The sequence below is a fragment of the Neophocaena asiaeorientalis genome, unplaced genomic scaffold, assembly GCF_003031525.2.
Source record: "Neophocaena asiaeorientalis asiaeorientalis breed wild unplaced genomic scaffold, Neophocaena_asiaeorientalis_V1.1 scaffold78, whole genome shotgun sequence".
Taxonomy (NCBI): domain Eukaryota; kingdom Metazoa; phylum Chordata; class Mammalia; order Artiodactyla; family Phocoenidae; genus Neophocaena; species Neophocaena asiaeorientalis.
In genome coordinates this window covers 2759272-2778630 of record NW_020175018.1, presented here as the reverse complement: position 1 = coordinate 2778630, position 19359 = coordinate 2759272, and the positions used below count along the sequence as shown (strand labels likewise).

Sequence of the window (19359 nt, the reverse complement as noted above, 5' to 3'; positions counted from 1 at the left end):
TTTTTTTTTGCGGTACGTGGGCCCTCTCACTGTTGTGGCCTCTCCCGTTGCGGAGCACAGGCTCCGGACGCGCAGGCTCAGCGGCCATGGCTCACGGGCCCAGCCGCTCCGCGGCACGTGGGATCTTCCCGGACCGGGGCACGAACCCGTGTCCCCTGCATCGGCAGGCGGACTCCCAACCACTGTGCCACCAGGGAAGCCCTGTTCTCATAATCTTAATGCAACAAAATATTATCAGCAGTAATTTCTAGGTGGTAGAACACAGGATGATTCCTCCCTCCCTCCTTTTATTCCTTCTGGTTTTCTGAACTTTCTATATATTTGCAGTATGTATAAGGCACTCCTGGACTAGCAGTAATGATGATTATACAAATACGCTTGCAGGCAGGGGATGAGGAGAGCAGAGAGAGGTGCTCAGCACCACTCTGGTTCCATTACAATGACCACAATCCATGCATAGCAACTCAGAGTCACAGGACTGGCTTTATGACGACAGTGAGATTACAAACATCCTTGTATGGAATCAGGAGTCGCGCCGACCTTTATGGTAATTGAGCCTTTCTACTTCTTTAGATGCTCTGTTTTAGATGATACACATATAGTCACCTGCGCTTCACTGAGTTCTTGATACAGTGTAGGTTCCCAATAAACACTCTGATGAGTGAATAAGCCATCATCCACCTGACAATAAAGGTGCCTAATTTACACAGAGCTCTACCAAGTGCATTGCCTCATGTTCGATCACCGGTTCATGTGTTCATTCAATATTTCATCTATTCATTCAGTGGATACTCATTGAACAGCCGCCGGTTGTTAGCACCGTACAACTACCAGACATTAACCATCCAAGGGTGAGTACATTTGGTGTGGTACCTGCCCTCATAAGAGCTTTCCATCCAGCAGAGGCAACGGTCCCTAAACAAACAGATCAATAGATATAACAGTACAGATTCGGCCTTTCTAGAAGGAAAGCTGATAGATGATGTAGGAGAGAATAATGGGGTGGAGCGTGCTGGGCTTATTTAGATTGGCATAATCATAGAAGGTGTTAGTCAAGGTATGGTGAAGAATGACACAGAGTGGGAGTAAAGCATTCCAGGTTCAGTCTAAAGGTATGTAAAGGACCTAAGCAAGAAAGAAGGGCTTGGTCCATAAGGGGCCTTAAAGAAACCTGAGTGGCAAGAGTCACAGACGAAGGAAAGAGCAGTAAGAGAGGCAAGGGCCAGATCATGGGAGGTGCCGTAGACTACGTGTTAGATTACACATAGAAGTAATGGGAGACCACTGGAGGGTTGTAACACATGGGTGACGTGACCTAATTCACATTCTAAAATGATAAGTCTGAATGGTGAATGAAGAATAAGTTGGGCACAAGTAAAAGCAAAGTCAGTAACTAAACAGCAAAGGTGGGTGATCCTGAGTATGGTGGGTGATGATGTTCCCATTTTATAGTTAAGGAAACTGAGAAGCGTGAGGACAAAGTAACCAAAATCATAGCTCAGAAAGTCACAGAGTCAAAATGGGCTTTACCAAAATCAGGCAATGTCCTACATACATTCAGGGAGCGCACAGTATGTGTTTCTAATCTTTGGCATTTCTTTGATTTCACTGCATCGGCAGATCTACACAGACAGACAGACAGACAGACAGACACACACACACACACACACACACACCGAAATCACAGAAATACAGGATGCTAACACAGGAAGAGATCATCTTTCTTACCCAGGTTCCATGAGAATCAAAGTTTAAAGCTCCAAATCTGTGCTGTCTAATACAGCAGCCCCTAATCACATGTGGCTATTTAAACTTAAATGAATTAAATAAATGTAGAATTCACTTCAGTTCCTCATTTAAACTTGTCACATTTCACTTGCTCCACAGCCACAGTTGACTAATGGCCACCATACTGGACACTGCAGAATGTTCTGTTGAACAGTGCTTGTCTAAGGCATCCACTGTACATAATGAATTAACCTCTCTCCTATGCATCTAAAATGGTACTAGTTATGTACCATCCTTAGGAGAACTGAGAAAACAGTTACTCAAAAGTCATTTTCTGTGTTCTGAGATTTGGAAAAGGAACCTTGGTTGCACAAGGCTAGATCCCCTTGAGCTGACAGATCAGAAAAGTGAGGCTGAAGAGGAAGAAGAAATGGATGAGGCTGCAAAGACTTCAGACCCAGGTCTCTTGGTCCCCAGTCCAGCATTCTTTCCAATACACCACAGCCCATTGTTCGGAAAAACGCAACCATCTAGTCAACACATGTTTGCAAGACAGATAAAAATAAAGGAGTTAAAAAAGCCAGGGGTGGCCTTGAATTATTTATTCAGTTGCCCATGTGTGAGGACACAGGCTGTGGGAGGATCTGAATATGTTTTTTTAAGGAAAACCCTTGTATTCTCTTAGACCACAGATGTGAGGAACAGCAGGAGGACACGAGGATGGCCAGGGGCGAGAGGTTGGCATTGATGAATGTAGTGGAAAACACCAGAGATTTTTCAGGGAAAGAGAACTTTTCAAGTAGCTCAACAGCTCTGGAAAACTGTACAAGAAGGGAGCTTGTATTTCCTGAACACAGAGCGTGTGTGCTAGGCATAGCGCAGAGGTCATCTTGTGGAATTCGCCACAAAAGCCAGGGGAAGTGAGCCTGGTTAGCACCTTTTATGGAACAAGATGCAGAGGGCCAGAGAGGATCAGAGAAGGGAGATGACTTGCCCAAGGTCCCATAGGCTGGGAGTGGTGAAGCTGAGACTGGAACACAGACAACTTGACATCAAAGCTCGCACACTTTGTACTAAGCCGATTTCCATCAGTAGGAACTCCGTGTGTATGGGAGGGTGACAGTTCCATTCCTTTACAACAATTTATTGAACTTGTTGACCTATTTCCTTTAGCCATAGACTATGGTCTACATAGCTGTTAACCCTAATTAGACGTGTTTCTAAAATGTCAGTTTTAATTTAACATATGATAACTCCGCTGTGAAATCTCAGACTGAACAGAATAGCTATTGTATGAGCCTCAAGTACCAACTGACTATAGGTTATTAAAAACATATTGATTGAAGCTGAGGGCACTATGTAATAGAGACATATCTCATTACACAACAATTAGCCCTCCAATAGGTTTCCAACAATCAGATGGTATTTATTTAATGGACAAAAACTGCTTTATGAAACACAAATTGAATACATACACAGGAAGCTTCATTTACAAAACTTCCATTTTCAAGTGGAATCGAGGCCAAGCCTTGACCAAAAGTCTGATACTCCTCATTGCCACAGAAAAAATAAATAAATCTATGGGCTGCTGGAAAGCCTGCTCTGAAGTGTCACATGAGGTTTCCCAACCCCAGCTCTAAGCTCCCAGTGAGGACGGCTGGGGAAGAGGAAGGGGGGTTTCTACAGAGGGCCTAGGGAGTGCACTTCCTTTCCCCATGATCACATCCATCCAGCTGTCAAATGAAGGCTCTAGATTCAGGGACTGATAGTAGTGTGGAAAACTGGAGCCCGAATTTAATGTGATGCCACGATCTAATATATTTTTTGCATACACACACGCACACACACACGTATACACCCATACTTGTGAGAGCTCCTTGCCACATTCTGTGGCCTTTTTTGAGGGGAGGGGTAACACCTCCTTCACAATTCAAAGTTTGGAAAGACTTAATGAAAGAACATGAGAGCCTCGGATAAGACACTGCAAAATGTGACTCGAAGCCCAGCTCCCACCACCTGCTATGGGCTTTTGGTCAAAGCTCTCCACCTCTTTGTGCGCCAGTCCCTACCTCGTCTGGCAAATGCAGAAGTTGGTTCCCCTGTTATAGAATTACTGGAAAGATTAAATGAGACTGTATGGAAAGCATTTAGTACAGAATCCAGTGCAGAGTAAGCACTTGATAAACGGTGACAACCACGACCATAGAGTAATAATTAATCACTAGCTGGTTATTATTTCCACCATCATCAGTGTTGTATCATCATTATTGGATAAAACATCCCCAAGAAGGGCTGGAAGGGGGGCAATAGACTAATCTACCCAAAATTATAGTCAAGTTCCAACCAAAATAGAGGTCAACATCGCAGTACGTTTCATGACCCTTTAAAATCCCCTAAAGCTTGAGCTCCTCAGGGAGTCCCGATGCTGAAAGGCAGCACAAGAAACCGTTTGATTCAGGTTCCCACCTTCAGGCCATGAAGGCATCATTAGACCCACTTTTCAGCTGACAATAAGACTCAGGGAGGGAAAGTGACTTGCCCAAGGCCATACCACTAGTGAGTGGCAGACAGGAGCTGAACTGAGGTATCTTGTGCCTCAGTTTATCATCCTCTGCTCTTCTAAAAATTCTACCTTCAGTTCTATAAAACAACACTAGGCACAGGCACAGATTCTAATTATACAAAAATACATGTGGGACTTCCCTGGTGGCACAGTGGTTAAGAATCCACCTGCCAATGCAGGGGACATGGGTTCGATCCCTGGTCCGGGAAGATCCCACACGCCACAGAGCAACTAAGTCCACGTGCCACAACGACTGAATCTGCGCTCCAGAGCCCACGAGACACAACTACACCAAGCCCGCGTGCCACAACTACTGAAGCCCATGCGCCTAGAGCCCATGCTCCACAACAAGAGAAGCCACCGCAATGAGAAGCCCACACATCGCAATGAACAGTAGCCCCTGTTCGCCGCAATTAGGGAAAGCCCACGCAGCACTGAAGACCCAACGCAGCCAAAAAAAAAAAAAATCAGTGTTGAGCCCTGCTCAGCTCAATGCTGATTCAAGAGAAAGCTAAAAGCCTTAAAAAAAAAATTATATATTAAATAAATAAATTTATATATATATGTATATATATGCCTGTGTATTCAGGTATAATGTACCCTTCATATACTATACGTATAGGAAGGTGTTAGCCCATTAACCAGAGGCAACGTCAACTCCCGAGCTCACGGCGATGAGACTAGTACCTCCATCGCAGAGGAAGTTCTGGCGACAGAGGTTTCCATGTTTTTAATGATAAAATGAAGCTAAATATTCACCACTTAAAATATGCATCATTACTCATGAATTTCTGTTAGCAATCATTCATGTATTCCCTGACCCCCAAATCTACATCGTGCCTCTATGGACCAGTCATTGTGCTAGTCGTGGCGAGCACTCGTTAAACAAGATCGAGAACAAGAAACACAGCGAAATCCCTCTCCAAGGCTGCTTCCCTTCCAAGTTTCCCTCTTCTTGGCAGGAGACAGAGAGGGGCATCAACACTTCACGGGCTACACTCACCTTTCAAAGAAGTGGCCGTCGATGGGCGGGAACCACTCCAGCATCACAGAGTCGGTCGTGTGGCCCACGATCTGGGGGGCAAGGGCGACAGGCGCCGGCTTCCTGGAGGGCTGCCAGCTCTGGTACACCAGGTCCAGGTAACAGTGCATTCTGGCGACTTGATTGGGCGTGAAGGAGTCAGTGCAGTCGTCATCTGCAAGCGGGCAGAGGGAGAGATAAGAACCTCGCTGCACGGGCGGGCAGGCAAGAGCATGATGTCTCCTGGTGGACCGGGAGCCAGCACCCCAGCCCCTGCCAACTCAGAGCTGGCCTCTTCCAGTGCTCAAGAGTTAATGGTCTGTGAACAAATTAGTGCAGTCATCACTTCTGGAGACAGGTGAGAGGGAACAGGAGGAAGGGGAGGGAGGATAGAACTGAAAAGGCACGTCTGAGCCTGGAGAGGGAGGTCACGGATAAGGACAAGGGCAAGACAAGCTGCTTTCCACGGGGCCCAAATCCCCTGGTCAGTAAGTCACACATTCCCTTATCCGCTCGCTCCCCACCAATCATTCAACCTCTCTCACTCATCCACTCATTTTCTTGTGTATTCACTCATTCATCCACTCACTTGTTCCTTCACTCACGCCTTCGCATTCATTCATCCACTCATTCATTAATTGTGCTGTTTACTGATGCAGTGATACTGGCCTTCAAACAAGCTTTCTGAGCATCGATTCCATAGTCTCTGCTCTAAGCCAAGGGCCAAGGAAACATAAAACATTCCTGCCCTCAAGGAGCTACCTGCCTAGTTATAGAGTGAAGGTCAGTTTGCTGTGTGGGTCAAGGTGGTTATAAGGCTGTTCAGGTCTGTGACACTGACTACTGATGAAGAGGAGTCGGCATGTAGAGGAAGGCGGAGGAACCGGAGAGGTTTCTGGATGTGGAACTGGAGGGCAACCAGGTTGCACAGCTAAGACCGAGAAAGAAAACGGAGGCATGGCGGGAGGGGGAGCTCAGGCCTGCAGAGCCAACGTGTCCTATGCAGCAAGCACGGGCCAGGAGTCAGGCAGACGCAGAAGCAGTCCAGGCCGAGTGTCCACGGCGGGAATACAAGGACAGTGACGCCTCCTGCACAGTGCTATCACCGGGAAATTCCCAGGCATGGGGCACTGTGCTTTGGACACATATAACCCTCTCACTAGTTTTAGAGTAAATACTGTGATTTCTGCATTGTACAGAGGAGGAAATTGAGGCTGAGAGAGGTCTACCTGCTTTTTAAAGAGCACAGAGCTAGGGGCAGATCTGAGATTCGAACCCAGGCAGTCTGGACTCCAAGGCCACGTTTCTAATCAATATGAGAACTTCTTTCTGAGGGTACATGAGACCTTGTCTGGGCAAAGCATCCTGCAGGTGCTTGATAAACAGGAGTGGAGCCTGAGTCTGAGGGGGGCTGGAATACAATCTCTTAATGTCTTTAGATCTAACGACCTTCAATTCTAGTCTCTCTTTTCTAGGATGCGGAATGAAGGCCATGACCCGAGACTTATCCACACCCGCTCCCAACCCCCCACCCCAAGGAAGAAGCTGGACTCCCATCTCTCCCTCCAACAGCTTTATTCAGCTGCCCCAGGGGCAGAGCAAGGCGCTGTTTTGGCTTGGTTTCCAAAAACACCACTTCCCAGAGGTGTCCGCCTGGTCAGGGTTTCTGCAGCTGGGCCCCAGACAGAGGAGCACGGAGATCGCCAGATCTTAAAACAAACCCGCCACTGGGAGTCCCGCAGCATAAACTCACTTCCCCTTATCAAACAAACAGAAAATAACTTTGGGCAGGTGCCGGTCAGTTGGACATGACCTTGAGAATCCAGCTTTGAGAAGGGACGGGGTACAAGGAGGTTATACACAGAAGCTGCCTCTGATCCCCTTAGCAATTTTTGACAGTCTCCTTTCCAGCACCCTGGGGAAGTCTTTCATACATTGGGTGTCCTTTGGAAAACACTGTAAAAGAGTGGCTAGTTACACAAATCACTCTCAAGCCCAGATACCCCCATGTAAATCCTTGGATACCAAACGTTCTATGGGTCCCCACTGCCTGGAGAATAGAGTCCGAACACACTTGATGGTCTAAGAAGCGTCAGATCATCAGGTGCATTTTCCTTTGTTACTATGAACTTTGCACTTCATCCTGAAAGCTTTGGAAAAGCCACTGCATGGGTTACAGGCAGGAGAAGGACATGATGGCTAAGGAAGTAGGGGTTCTGTAGTTAGATTCATGCATGAGGAACCTGGAGTCAGGAATCTGGAGTCAAATGACTTTATGCCCTCAGTGCTTCGGTTTGCCCATCTGTAAAGTGGAGATGATGATGATAACAAGAGTGCTTATGTCAGAACACTGCTGAGGGTTATGAAAAGTGCAACATCAAGAGGTATGACCAATGCTCAGTGAATGCGCACTGCCTCGGGACCGGGAATAGCGTCTGTGTGTGTGCATGTATGCATATGCACTAAGGTGGGTGAGTGCTGGAAAACCAGAAACAGGAAAACATAACAGAATGTAAAATATTCATTCTCTTTGATCTCACAACATCCCATTTAGGAATTCAACAGATCGATACTCATGAACAAACTCGAGGGAAAACATACGTACAAGGATGTCTTTTGAAGCATCATTTACATAGTAAAAATATTAGACATAACACATCCACCTGTCAATAGGGGGATGACTCTGTACCTTGAGGCACATGTACAGAAGAGAATTCGAATCAGTCATTTCCAAAACAAGGAAGTAACTTTAAAACTCAGGTCCCTTGTGTGTAAATTGGGGACATTTAAATCAACCCCACTACTTAGAGTTGTGGTGTGGACTCCACGAGCTGGAACGTATAAAGCATTTATCAAGATGAAGGAAGAAGAAAAACTGCAAAGTTTTTCCTCTCTACATTCTGATTTGTTTGCTTTTCTTCCCCCAAAGAAGCATATTTTCCTTTTCTAACTTAAACATTAGCCGTTTTCATGTCTGTCAATAAAAAAGTTTGAAAAACGGACAGGTGATAGAACCTGGTAGGAGAACAGAACTGTACCTGAACTTTAAAGCTTTAGTCGGAAAATGTCCCTCCCAGGGTAGATCGCTTAGAGACTGAACTGCTACCAGAATCTTGGGTGAGGTAAGGGTTTCTGTTTATCATAAAGGCTCTGCCTCAATTAGCTAACATCTCGGGTCAGCCCCTCTTAGCTTTCTGCCATCACGGGCTTTCCCTCCTGATATCTGTGGCCACTTGATCCTGGTCTCTAGGACCAGCCAACCCATCTTGTTCTTCTGTCCCCACGTTGTCCCCAAGCAGAAAGGACTTTGGGGGGATATCAGTATTCTGGGGGCCTGCACCAGGCCGCATGCTGTTGAAGTTGTGCCCTGAGTTTTCTAATCAAACTCTGCTCTCAAGAACAATTTCCATCCGTAGCTGGAAGGGCACAGAGCATGGAGGTTCAGGGCCTCCACTCCCCGTGGAGCCTTGGGCACAATGCTGACCCCTGACAGCCTCATTTCTACCCGCTGTAAAATAAGGAATCGTGATGCTAACTGCTTCCTACAGCTGATGAAAGCATTTAACAAGCTCACCCATTTCTAGCGCGTGAATAACTGAGTTGCCCTTTGTAAAAGTCTCTGCCTTTTTGTTGTTTTAAAAATAATGATAATGATAATAACAGCAACAGCAATAAGTGATTATATTCACTGTAGAGCATTTGGAATGTGCTTAGAATACTGCAAAGAAATAAATGCTACCGTAAACACTACCTAGAGATAATACAATTAATATCTAGTATACACATATATGTATGTGTAGATGGATGTGAATACCTACAGTGAATTTCTGTAATTCTTATCACAAACATCATATATATAATTGTGATCATATATGATATATATTCCAGGTTTTACACTATACATTAGGCTCTGGGCTGTTTTCACGCTAAACTGAACAAATAATCCTACTAATTGTCACTTATTGAGCACGAGTTATAGCACCAAGGACAGATCTAAAGCCTTCACCTGTACAATCACACCTACTGTCATGCAAGGTAAGGGTGATTAACCTCCATGGTATCCATGAAGTAACAGGCCCAGAGAGAAGTAACTTGCCTGAGGTCAAAGGCTAGCACACAGAGGATTCAAGTTGGTCCCCACACTGCACACTTCACACTCTGAACCACTAGGTGACTCTGCTTTGTGGCCCTCAGCCATCTGCTACGCATCTTCAGTGATCACAGAACGTTCTATCATACGGGTACCTTGTGATTTACTTCAGCAACCCATTGTCTTTGGACTTGTAGGAAGCTTCTGTTTTTTCACACGTATAAAAGCACTTCTTTTCTATGCTTGGCAGACAGTAAATGTCTAATTAATATTTGGAGAATAAACATTGCTCAGAACATTTTTAGGACTAAACCTTTAAACACATCAACTGATTTATTTCCTTAGGATATAATTCTTAGAGGTGGGACTTCTGGGTCAAAACGTATGTGCATATTAAAAGAGACACAGAACAACGGAGACAAGACACTTGCTCCCAAAGGCTGGGGAAGGCCTGGTTTCCACATTCTTGAGGAGGCAGGGCCTGGAGGGTCCTCTTGGTTGGCTCCCTGTGGCCTATTACCTTCAGGAAGTAAAATCTGAGCCGCTGCCCTTCTATCTGCCTGGGGATTATCCAACAGCTCAACGTGACCGCACTCACCCGGTGCTCGACCTGGCTTGCCCCATCACCTGCCTGGTGTCTGCTTAATCTGAGCAGTTGGGACTCTCTTAAACTTCCCCAGTATCAGAAAGGGAGCCAAATAATTCTTGCTTAAATGCAGGCTCTGCAATAGAAGGCATGCCTTGTTTTTGCTGTGTGACCCTGGGAAAGTGACTTAAACTCCCTAAGCCACACTTTCTGCATCTGTAAAATGGGTGCAATAGTAATAGCATTTACTCCATTGGGTTATTTTGAGGATTCAATGAGACAAGCCTAAGAAGTGTTTCCCACAGCGTCTGGCATACCACAGGTACTCAGTAATTTCTGTAGACCTGTCACCAGCCATGTTCAATTAATTAAAATTACTTAGGACTAACAATTCAGCTCCTCAGTCTCACTTGCCGTGCTTCAAGTGTTCAACAGCCACAAGCAGCTAACGGCTACCATACAGGGCAGCGCAGACACAGAACACACACAGCTCTGCAGCAAGTTGGAGGACCCAGGAAGGAAGGAACTCGGAGCAGCTGAGCCGGCAAGGTCTCCACCCTCTTGCCTTGACTGCAAACCCCCTGTGCATTGCTCTCCCCAGCCCTGAGAACCCGATCCTGGTCTGCATTTTGAATTTCATCCAGCTGCTTTTGTCACCTCATCTATCAGAGATCGTAAGGAAAACAAACATTTCAAAGTTCGTGGTTGCCTTGAATATGCTTTTGCGGGTGTAAGTTTGTTATCGTAGCTCAGTGAATTAGTTCTGCTGTTAATGGGTCACTGAGCTGAGGGGTTCCTTTAAAAAAACAACATTAAATCAATCACCCTTTAGATCTGTACAAAGGGGAACAAAAAAAGATTTAGTTTATGGGGGTCTGGTAGCTAGTGGCAGCTCCTGACCCCTAAGAGGCCGGCAAACTTCCAAACTCATGTTATTGTTTATTTTCCATGTGCATTGAGCTGGCCAAGGAAAGGTGCTATAGAAATGGAACGAAAGCAGGGCCCTGTGAGAGGACAGGGCACCGGATGTGAGATGCAGGCTTGGCTGGGAATGGGAGCCCAGCAGGAATCTGCTTTTGAGGAAATACCCAGTACTCGGGTCTTTTTTAGAGACCCAAAACTAAGGACCGTTTACGGTGCCAAGGGTAGGCACTGACCCTTCAAGAGACCTCAGGTGTGAACTGTAGGAACCTGAAACTGGAGAGGCCCCCAGAGGTCATCAGCGCAAATGGAAAACCAGGAAGACCCACGGGCAATCATCGAATTCATTGGGTTTCAGGAGGGAAATCCTCTCTTCGAATGCAATCTGAGGCAAAACTCCAACAGAAACGGAAAACTGTGGGAAGGGGGCTCCCCTGTTTCAAGCAGAGATGGAGACCTAGAGGCACACAGCCACTCAGGGCAGCCCCCCGAGGCGTATCTGTGGGACAGAGCTCGAAAGCCACCCAAAGTGCTCAATATCCCACTCAGCCATCAGCTAGGTCTCATTTGAAGAGAGGCATGAGAGTAAACGAGAAAAAAAAAAATACTTGGAGTCACCAAAATATACAAGCAGCTCATGCAGCTCAATATTAAAAAAACAAACAACCCAATCCAATAATGGGCAGAAGACCTAAACAGACATTTCTCCAAAGAAGATATACAGATTGCCAACAAACACATGAAAGGATGCTCAACATCACTAATCATTAGAGAAATGCAAATCAAAACTACAATGAGGTATCACCTCACACTGGTCAGAATGGCCATCATCAAAAATCTACAAACATATATACAATGGAATATTACTCAGCCAGAAAAGGGAATGAAACTGGGTCATTTGTTGAGACGTGGATGGATCTAGAGACTCATACAGAGTGAAGTAAGTCAGAAAGAGAAAAACATATTGTATATTAACGCGTATATGTGGACACTAGAAAAATGTACAGATGAACCGGTTTGCAGGGCAGAAACTGAGACACAGATGTAGAGAACAAACGTATGGCCACCAATATATATACACTACCAAACGTAAAATAGATAGCTAGTGGGATGCAGCTGCATAGCACAGGGATATCAGCTCAGTGCTCTGTGACCACCTAGAGGGGTGGGATAGGGAGGGTGGGAGGGAGACGCAAGAGGGAGGAGATATGGGGATATATGTATATGTATAGCTGATTCACTTTGTTATACAGCAGCAACTAACACAACAATGGAAAGCAATTATACTCCGATAAAGATGTTAAAAAAATAAAATAAAATAAAATTAGAGAGTTAACTAAGCAATTCCATTGTAAAAAAAACAAAACAAAAAACTTTGAGTCAGATGTGCGACCTGGGGCCAAAGACTTCAGTCAGCCTATGGATTGTACTGTCACCTATGAAATGGTGACAGTTCCTACCTCATAGGTTTCTTGTGAGAATTAAATAAGATGGTGTATATTAAAGTCCTTTATGAACAGTAAGCTTTTTTACAAGTAGAAATATTATTATTGATAAGAATCAATTTTATATGCCTGTTATTAGAGAATTTATTCATTTTCCTCCCCTCCTGCGTTTCTCTTTCCCTTCTTCCCTCCTTCCTCCCTTTCTTCTTAACAAACATTTTTAAAGCACAAGGCCCTGTGCTAGGTACTGAGAATACAGTGATGTATTTAGAGGCAAGCTCTGCCTTCACAGAGCTCGCTTGTTTTTGGTTGGTGGAAAGGAACACTTAAGTTGAATATTATAATAGAATTGGATGCTGGGCTACTACCATGTGCAGTTTTGCAGGTGGTGCCTTAGCCAAAAGCTCTTGGTTAGGCGGCCAGTAGTGAGGGCTGTGACTGCCCTAAGGAAGGGATATCTTTTTCTGATTTGCCAAAGATGTTATATGGGCTGGAAGTGGCCTTGATATACACTAAAAGGAAGTACAGGGCATCCTAGAATCCAAAGAATGAGTCTTTAACGCTGTTACTGATGGTATGAAAAAGGGCTTTGAAAGGATATATGCAGTTAGGAGAAAAACATAACCAACTTATGTAATAATTTCATATTTGCAAAACCAAAAGCATTCTATTTTTTTCTATAATAAAACACTAAAGGAGCATGTGAGAGTTCTGTGTTTTAAAAAAAGTTTCAAATAAATAAATAAATAAAGTTTCAACCACCACCAGCTGCAAAACTAGGAGGAACCTTGGAGGTCAGTTCCAAAGATTCCATTTTCTTGAGAAAAGCGGGACCCAGAGAGGGCACGTGACAGACCCCAAGGCATCAGGTGACCCTGTGGCAGAGCTGGGCCTTCTGCGCAGGTTTCCCTACTTTCAGTCCTGGTGAGCTGCCTGAAGTATCTTTCCGAGGAGCCCTCAGATACAACATCTTCCTTGTATCCACGAGGTGCTCACGGAAGGAATATTATCTTGATTATTTGGGATAAGGAATTGTTGGGATGAAGAAATCTCAGAAAAGGCAAGCAGCTTGCTCGAGGCTTCTCTGAGCCAGGACCAGAGGCCACGTCTGACACCCAGCCCCGTGCACCCTGCAGAGTGTGGGCCTTACCTGCATAGCTCATGAAGTTGCTGTAAGGAGTGTTGAAGAAGCTGTTAAAGCCACAGGTGTCGTTCCCTGGCCCTGGGTCACCGCAGAACTTGTGCTTTGGGGCTGGGTTGGTGTCACTGCAGAGGTCTCCGGTCTCAAAGGAGGGCTCTGTCTCCATGCAGGGGTCACTGCAAGATTGGATTTCTGAGATGCCTCGGAAGATGTGATAGAGGCCCAGGCTGTGCCCGATCTCATGGATCATGGTGTGGGTGTGCCCAGGAATGCCATAGAAAGATGGATTCAAGACAATGCCACCTGCAAGGGGAAAGCCAGAGGATTAGGCAAACTGGGCACTCTGCTTCCTGATGCAGGTATCCCCAAATCAACCAAGGGTAAATGGGGTGCTGCCCAAAGTAACCACAGGCTTCTCCACCCTATGACTCCACTGCTGAGAGCTGTTGCGACTTGCGGTGTTAATGACTGATTGAGTAGGAAGGAGTCTCAAAAGTCATTTTGTGCAATCCCTTCATTTTTCAGCTGAAAACACCGATGCCTAAAAAAGTGAGGCAACTTAACCAAGGGGATTTCAAACTACTTAGAAGAAGTGGCACAATTAGAATCCAAGGGCTTTGATTTCTGGGCTGGCCAACATTTCAGCTGCAACTCCTTAGGAAGCGTGGCATGCCCTGGTTCACAAACACTCTACAGGCATTTGCTTAAATGAAGCCCTCATGGCCAGACACCTCGGTTCCGGTTCTCATTTTGCCTTCACTAACTCTGTGAAGTTGAGCAAATCACTTGCCATCTCTGAATCCCATTCCTGCAGCTCTGTACCCTTTGAGAGTGAATATTCATAAAGTCCAGCACCATGGCGTGCTCACCATTATAACACTGGTCAAAACAGCCACTGTTTCTTGAGCATTCATTATGTATCTTCAGGCTCTGTGCTCAGTGTTTAATGTGTATAATCACATTGAATCATCTCACAACGCAGTAAGAGGGGCACTGACTCACAGGGAGGTGAAGTAACTGGCCCATGATCGAATTAGTAAATGGGCAGCTGGAATCTGAATCCAAGATCCTTGGGTTCCAAAGCCAGGGGTCTTAACCCGAGTTCCACGGCTGATGCTCACCACAGGGTCCAGAATATGGCATCTCATTAAATGTATGTTGAATATTTGCTGAATGCCGACCCAATTAAAGATGTTTTGTGAGGCCTAAGTAATCACGCGTAGGCAGCCGGCATAGCACCTGACACACAGCGAGTGCCCTACTTACTGTCTAACCACGTGCTACTCCAGGTGTAGCTCAAGAACAAGCAGTACCAGCATCACCTGGAGGGTGACTAAAAATGCAGACTCTTAGGCCCCACCCCAGACCTACAGAATCAAGAGTAAGTACTTTAACAACAGCCCCAGAGGACTTGCCTGTGCGTTCCAGTTTGAGAAGCAATCATCTACCCCACGTCTTAAAAGACTGAGCTTTGCTTCACTTGGGCAGATAGATGAACCAGATGTCAGGAAAATCAATGGATAGCATGGCTCTATGTTCATTTTTAGGCACTGGAGAAATACACACAGGCTGGCAGAGAGATATTTCAACTGGAAAATCCAAGTGTGGGGAATTTCCTGGCGGTCCAGCGCTTAAGACTCGGTGCTTTCATTGCTGGGGGCGCAGGTTCGATCCCTGTTCGGGGAACTGAGATCTCACAAGCCACGCGGAGTGGCCAAAGAAAAAAGAAGGAAATCCAAGTGTGTTTAAGGGAAGGTTAAGATGCAAGTCTGAGCAACCTGCAAGCAGTGACTGTGTGCAGAGCAGGATCTTATGAAAGAATGGAGAGGAGCCAGGGCCTTGCTGATTTGTGCTGGCAAGCCTGGAGCAGGCATGGGGGTAGTTTTATCTCGGACTGAACTGCTGGGAGGGTGAGGCTGCTCAGCCATGGGGCTCATGGAGTCTATTAATTCTGAACTGCTCAGAGCCTTCCAGCACAAAGATAAAGATGTATGAGAGGATGTGTGGGGCTGTGTGCACGCGCGTGTGTATGTGAGAAGGGGGAGGCAGAGGCAGGGAGGAAGAGAAATTGAGACAGGAAATCTCTCTCAATTATTTTCTGTCAATCATGATATGAAACATAATCACCTTCCCACCCAAGGCTTTTTCCAGGGATCATGGCATAACGGCAGGAAAAGAGGGATGGGGAGATGGCAGCCTGGAGGCCAGCTGGAATTAGCTTGACATGGATTGCAATCTTCATTCTGTCTTGCACTGGCTGTGTCATCTTGGGAAAGTGACTTTGCATCTCTGGCGTGCTCTAAAATAAACAGCTATGATGGATAGCTCCAATGATTCTCTGTCTTTCTATGAAGCTTTAACATTGAGGTAAATGGGGAATGGGAGGCTGGCAGGACCCCTCAGGTATTTCCGGGGATAATGACAGGATTGCAGACTTAATGTCCAGCCTGGCTCTGTCTGTTTCACCTCATCCCCTCCCAACGCTCCCCTTTTCACAGAGCGACAGCACAGAGCTTGAGCCCTGTTCCACTGCTTCTCTTAAAAGGTGACATAGCTTGAGGCTGACATCATCCTGAAATACTGTAACATGCTATGGATTTATAGCCTTCTGTATTCCTGGTCCTGAGCCAGTCTCTGAGATTCACGGTATTATCAGGAGTATTTTCCTCTAATTTTAGAAGCCTGCTGTTCAATCCTTCTAAAACTCTGATCATGACCCTTTTGGTTGATTTTCCAAGAGGACAGAATTTCAGCACTGAGAAGGGTCCTTGGAGACCCTCTAAGTCTAACCTATTCCTTTAAAATCTGAAGAAATTGAGACCTGGAGAAGGAAAGAGTCTTGCCTAAGGCCATCCTGTTAAGTCACAGCTAAGAACAACCATGTATTTTGGCCCTGAACCAGCAAAATTACCATACACCATGTTAGGCGTGTGACATGAGCTAACCGGCTTCAGCCTGCCTAAGCTGCACACTCTCTTTTGCCTCGTCCCTGTCTGTCTAGGTCTGCCTGTCTATCTGTCTACCCACCCATCATCTATCTCAGGGTTTCTCAACAACAGCACTACTGGTATTTTGGGCTGGATAATTCTTTACTGTGGGTATTGTAGGAGATCTAGCAGCATCGCTGGCCTCTACCCACTAGATGCCAGTAGCATTCCCCCATTTGTAAAATCCAAAATTTTCTCTAGACATTGTCAAGTGTCTCCTAGGGCATAAAAATCCACCCAGTTAGAACCACTGGATATTTATTTTTGTTTCTATCTATTTACACAACCACACCTATGTGTGTGTGCACACACACAGACACACAAATTGGTTTCACTCTCTTAAAAACAACTAGGAAAAGACAGTGGTCTGGAGGGAACTAAGTCTAGAGTTTGACTCAACGCAACTTTATTGTTTGAAGTTGCAGAGTCCCTTATCTCTAAGATATTGTGGATTTAGAGCAGCTGCTGGACTCTGGCTGTATCACCAGGAGACCAGACAGGCCTGAGGAAAGATCCAGCACCATGACTCTGCTGAGCCCTAACATTCCCAGAGGAAGGTACCCACTGAGTCATCACTATTCACTGGTGTAAATGATAGGAACACTCTAACAAGGGGAAAATAGCCAAATAAATGGCAGTGCCCTCAGTCAATGGAACATTATGTGGCTATTAAAAAATACCCTGTCTTTAGAGAATTGGACATAACCTAGAGAGATGTTTTCCTCTTGTGATGTTAAATGAAAAAAAGTTGGGTGGGAAGTAATTCTGAAGACTGTTTCAACATGGGAAAATGTAGATAGCATAATACTAAGTGAAAAAAAAGAATATTAAGTGAAAAAGAACACATGCATGTATGCTATGATTTCAAATATGCACAAGTTGAAAAATGCATGTCTACCTATAGACGTGTATTGGAAGAGAGCATGGAAAAACTAAAATTAAAGAACAACGTTTGCTTACAGGGCCTGGTTCAGAAACCACTGTCATTTCTGACTTTTGGTGACTGGTTTGTGTAAACGTCTGTCTTGTTTATGGATTTGAATAATTTGAACGTAAGAAGAGTTCCTGGTGGCGTTGCTGGGTGGAATATGGAGGAACAGGGAGTTCTTACGAACTCTCTCTTGCCTCTTTGGCATCTTTCAAGTCAACCCATCACTGGCTGGGCCAGCACAATGTGGTTACTAGGTAGAGAAGATATCTGCATGAAGTAAGAGGCAGGGGGTATAAAGAGAAAGCAACAGATGGAGAGAGTTGGAAATTTAAATTCCAGTTGTGGTCCTGCCGCTGATTTGTTTGTGACCTTGGATAAGTCCCATTCCCTCTCTGGATCTTAAGTTTCTCCACTGGTAGAACAGGATTAATAACATTGTGATATTTCTCAAAGCATCACTTGATGTGTGAAACATAAGGAATGCTAAAGAGTTTTGAAAAATTAAAAAGTGATAAGTAAATAGGTTGTTCACCATCATCACTACCATGATCTCCATCATCATCATCCTTACTACTAAACGTATTCCTGCACTAATCCAATTTCTTCCTGAAGAAGTTTCTAATTCTCACCTAAATGCATTAGAGCCTCCTTGTCCCACGGCCAAGTTGCTACTCCTGCCAATTCCTCCTCCGAGGAGTTTGCAAAGAAGATATTGAGGTGTGTTGATCCATCCAGTCTAAGAATGTTCTTCAGCTCATTAACATCCAAGTATGCTCTGTAAGAGAAAAAGAACCTTGGCTGTCATCACCATCCAAAAAGGGTAGTATTCAAATAACAGGTACTCCCAAATTAATTGAGTCACGATGTGCCAGGCACTTGGCTAAGCATTTTATAAACATCGTCTCACTGACTGCCTCCAATAATCTTCTATGGTAAGTGAGATAATCCCATTTTACAGATGAAAAAATTAAGTCCTTGTGAGTTTAAGAAACTTGAAGACTGCTCAGCTTATAAACAAGAGCAGAGTTCAGTTTAAAACCTAGATTTATCTAAAGTCAACATCTGTGCCCCTAAGGACTCTGCTATACGGACTGATGAGAAGGCAACAGAATGCGGATATAGATGGAGAACAGACCATGGAAGAGATAACATGTATTCTAGCCTTGGCGTCTTCCCTACTTCATTCATTCACTGTGGACCTCGGACCACGTATTTGGCAAAAACAAAGCTGTCCCAGGAGGCCTACTTTGCATCTCTACTCAAACCTTGCAAGGAGGTGTTATTACTCTGTTCTCAAGATAAGCAACATGTGGTCCAAAGTGATGAAACAGGTTGCCCGAAGTTGCAGAACTGGTTTTCAAGGCCGATTCCGTCTAGCTTGGAAACGTACGCTCTTTACGCTGGGGCGTTATCTGCCTCCCATGGATGACTCTGCATTCCGTAAGCCTCTATTTCTTTGTCCATAAAATAGGCTAAGGGATATGGCATTTGCGGTAGCTGCCACTGTAGATATTTAGAATATAGACTGACGTGTTCGGAAAGTAAATTAATTCCCCACGCTACGATCATCAGCTCTTTAATACACCGAACAAACATAGGTTGGAGAGAGAAAGAAATGGCCTTTGGAAAGAGACTGGCATATCCTAGGTGCACAATAAATAAGACCGCTTCCCTTGTGGAGTGTGATTCTCCCATCAGAATAGGAATGATAAAGCTCTGGGTCAGTCACAGGCATATTATTATCATTTTTTAACCTCTTTATTGGAGCATAATTGCTTTACAACGGTGTGCTAGTTTCTGCTGTATAACAAAGTGAATCAGCTATACATATACATACATCTCCATATCTCCTCCCTCCTGCATATCCCTCCCACCCTCCCTATCCCACCCCTCTAGGTGGTCACAAAGCACCGAGCTGATCTCCCTGTGCTATGCGGCTGCTTCCC

General features: G+C 45.1%; 1 protein-coding gene across 1 annotated transcript in view; it reads right to left on the bottom strand.

Annotated features, from left to right (window-relative positions):
• Positions 1-19359, bottom strand: part of PAPPA (pappalysin 1) — a 225850-nt gene that overhangs the window by 181673 nt on the left and 24818 nt on the right. Inside the window, exons 3-5 of the mRNA XM_024762187.1 lie at positions 18043-18188; positions 13505-13798; positions 5295-5487 (exon numbers count right to left, since the gene is read on the bottom strand). Coding sequence (XP_024617955.1) covers positions 5295-5487; positions 13505-13798; positions 18043-18188 — 633 coding nt within the window. The remainder of the gene's footprint in view (positions 1-5294; positions 5488-13504; positions 13799-18042; positions 18189-19359) is intronic.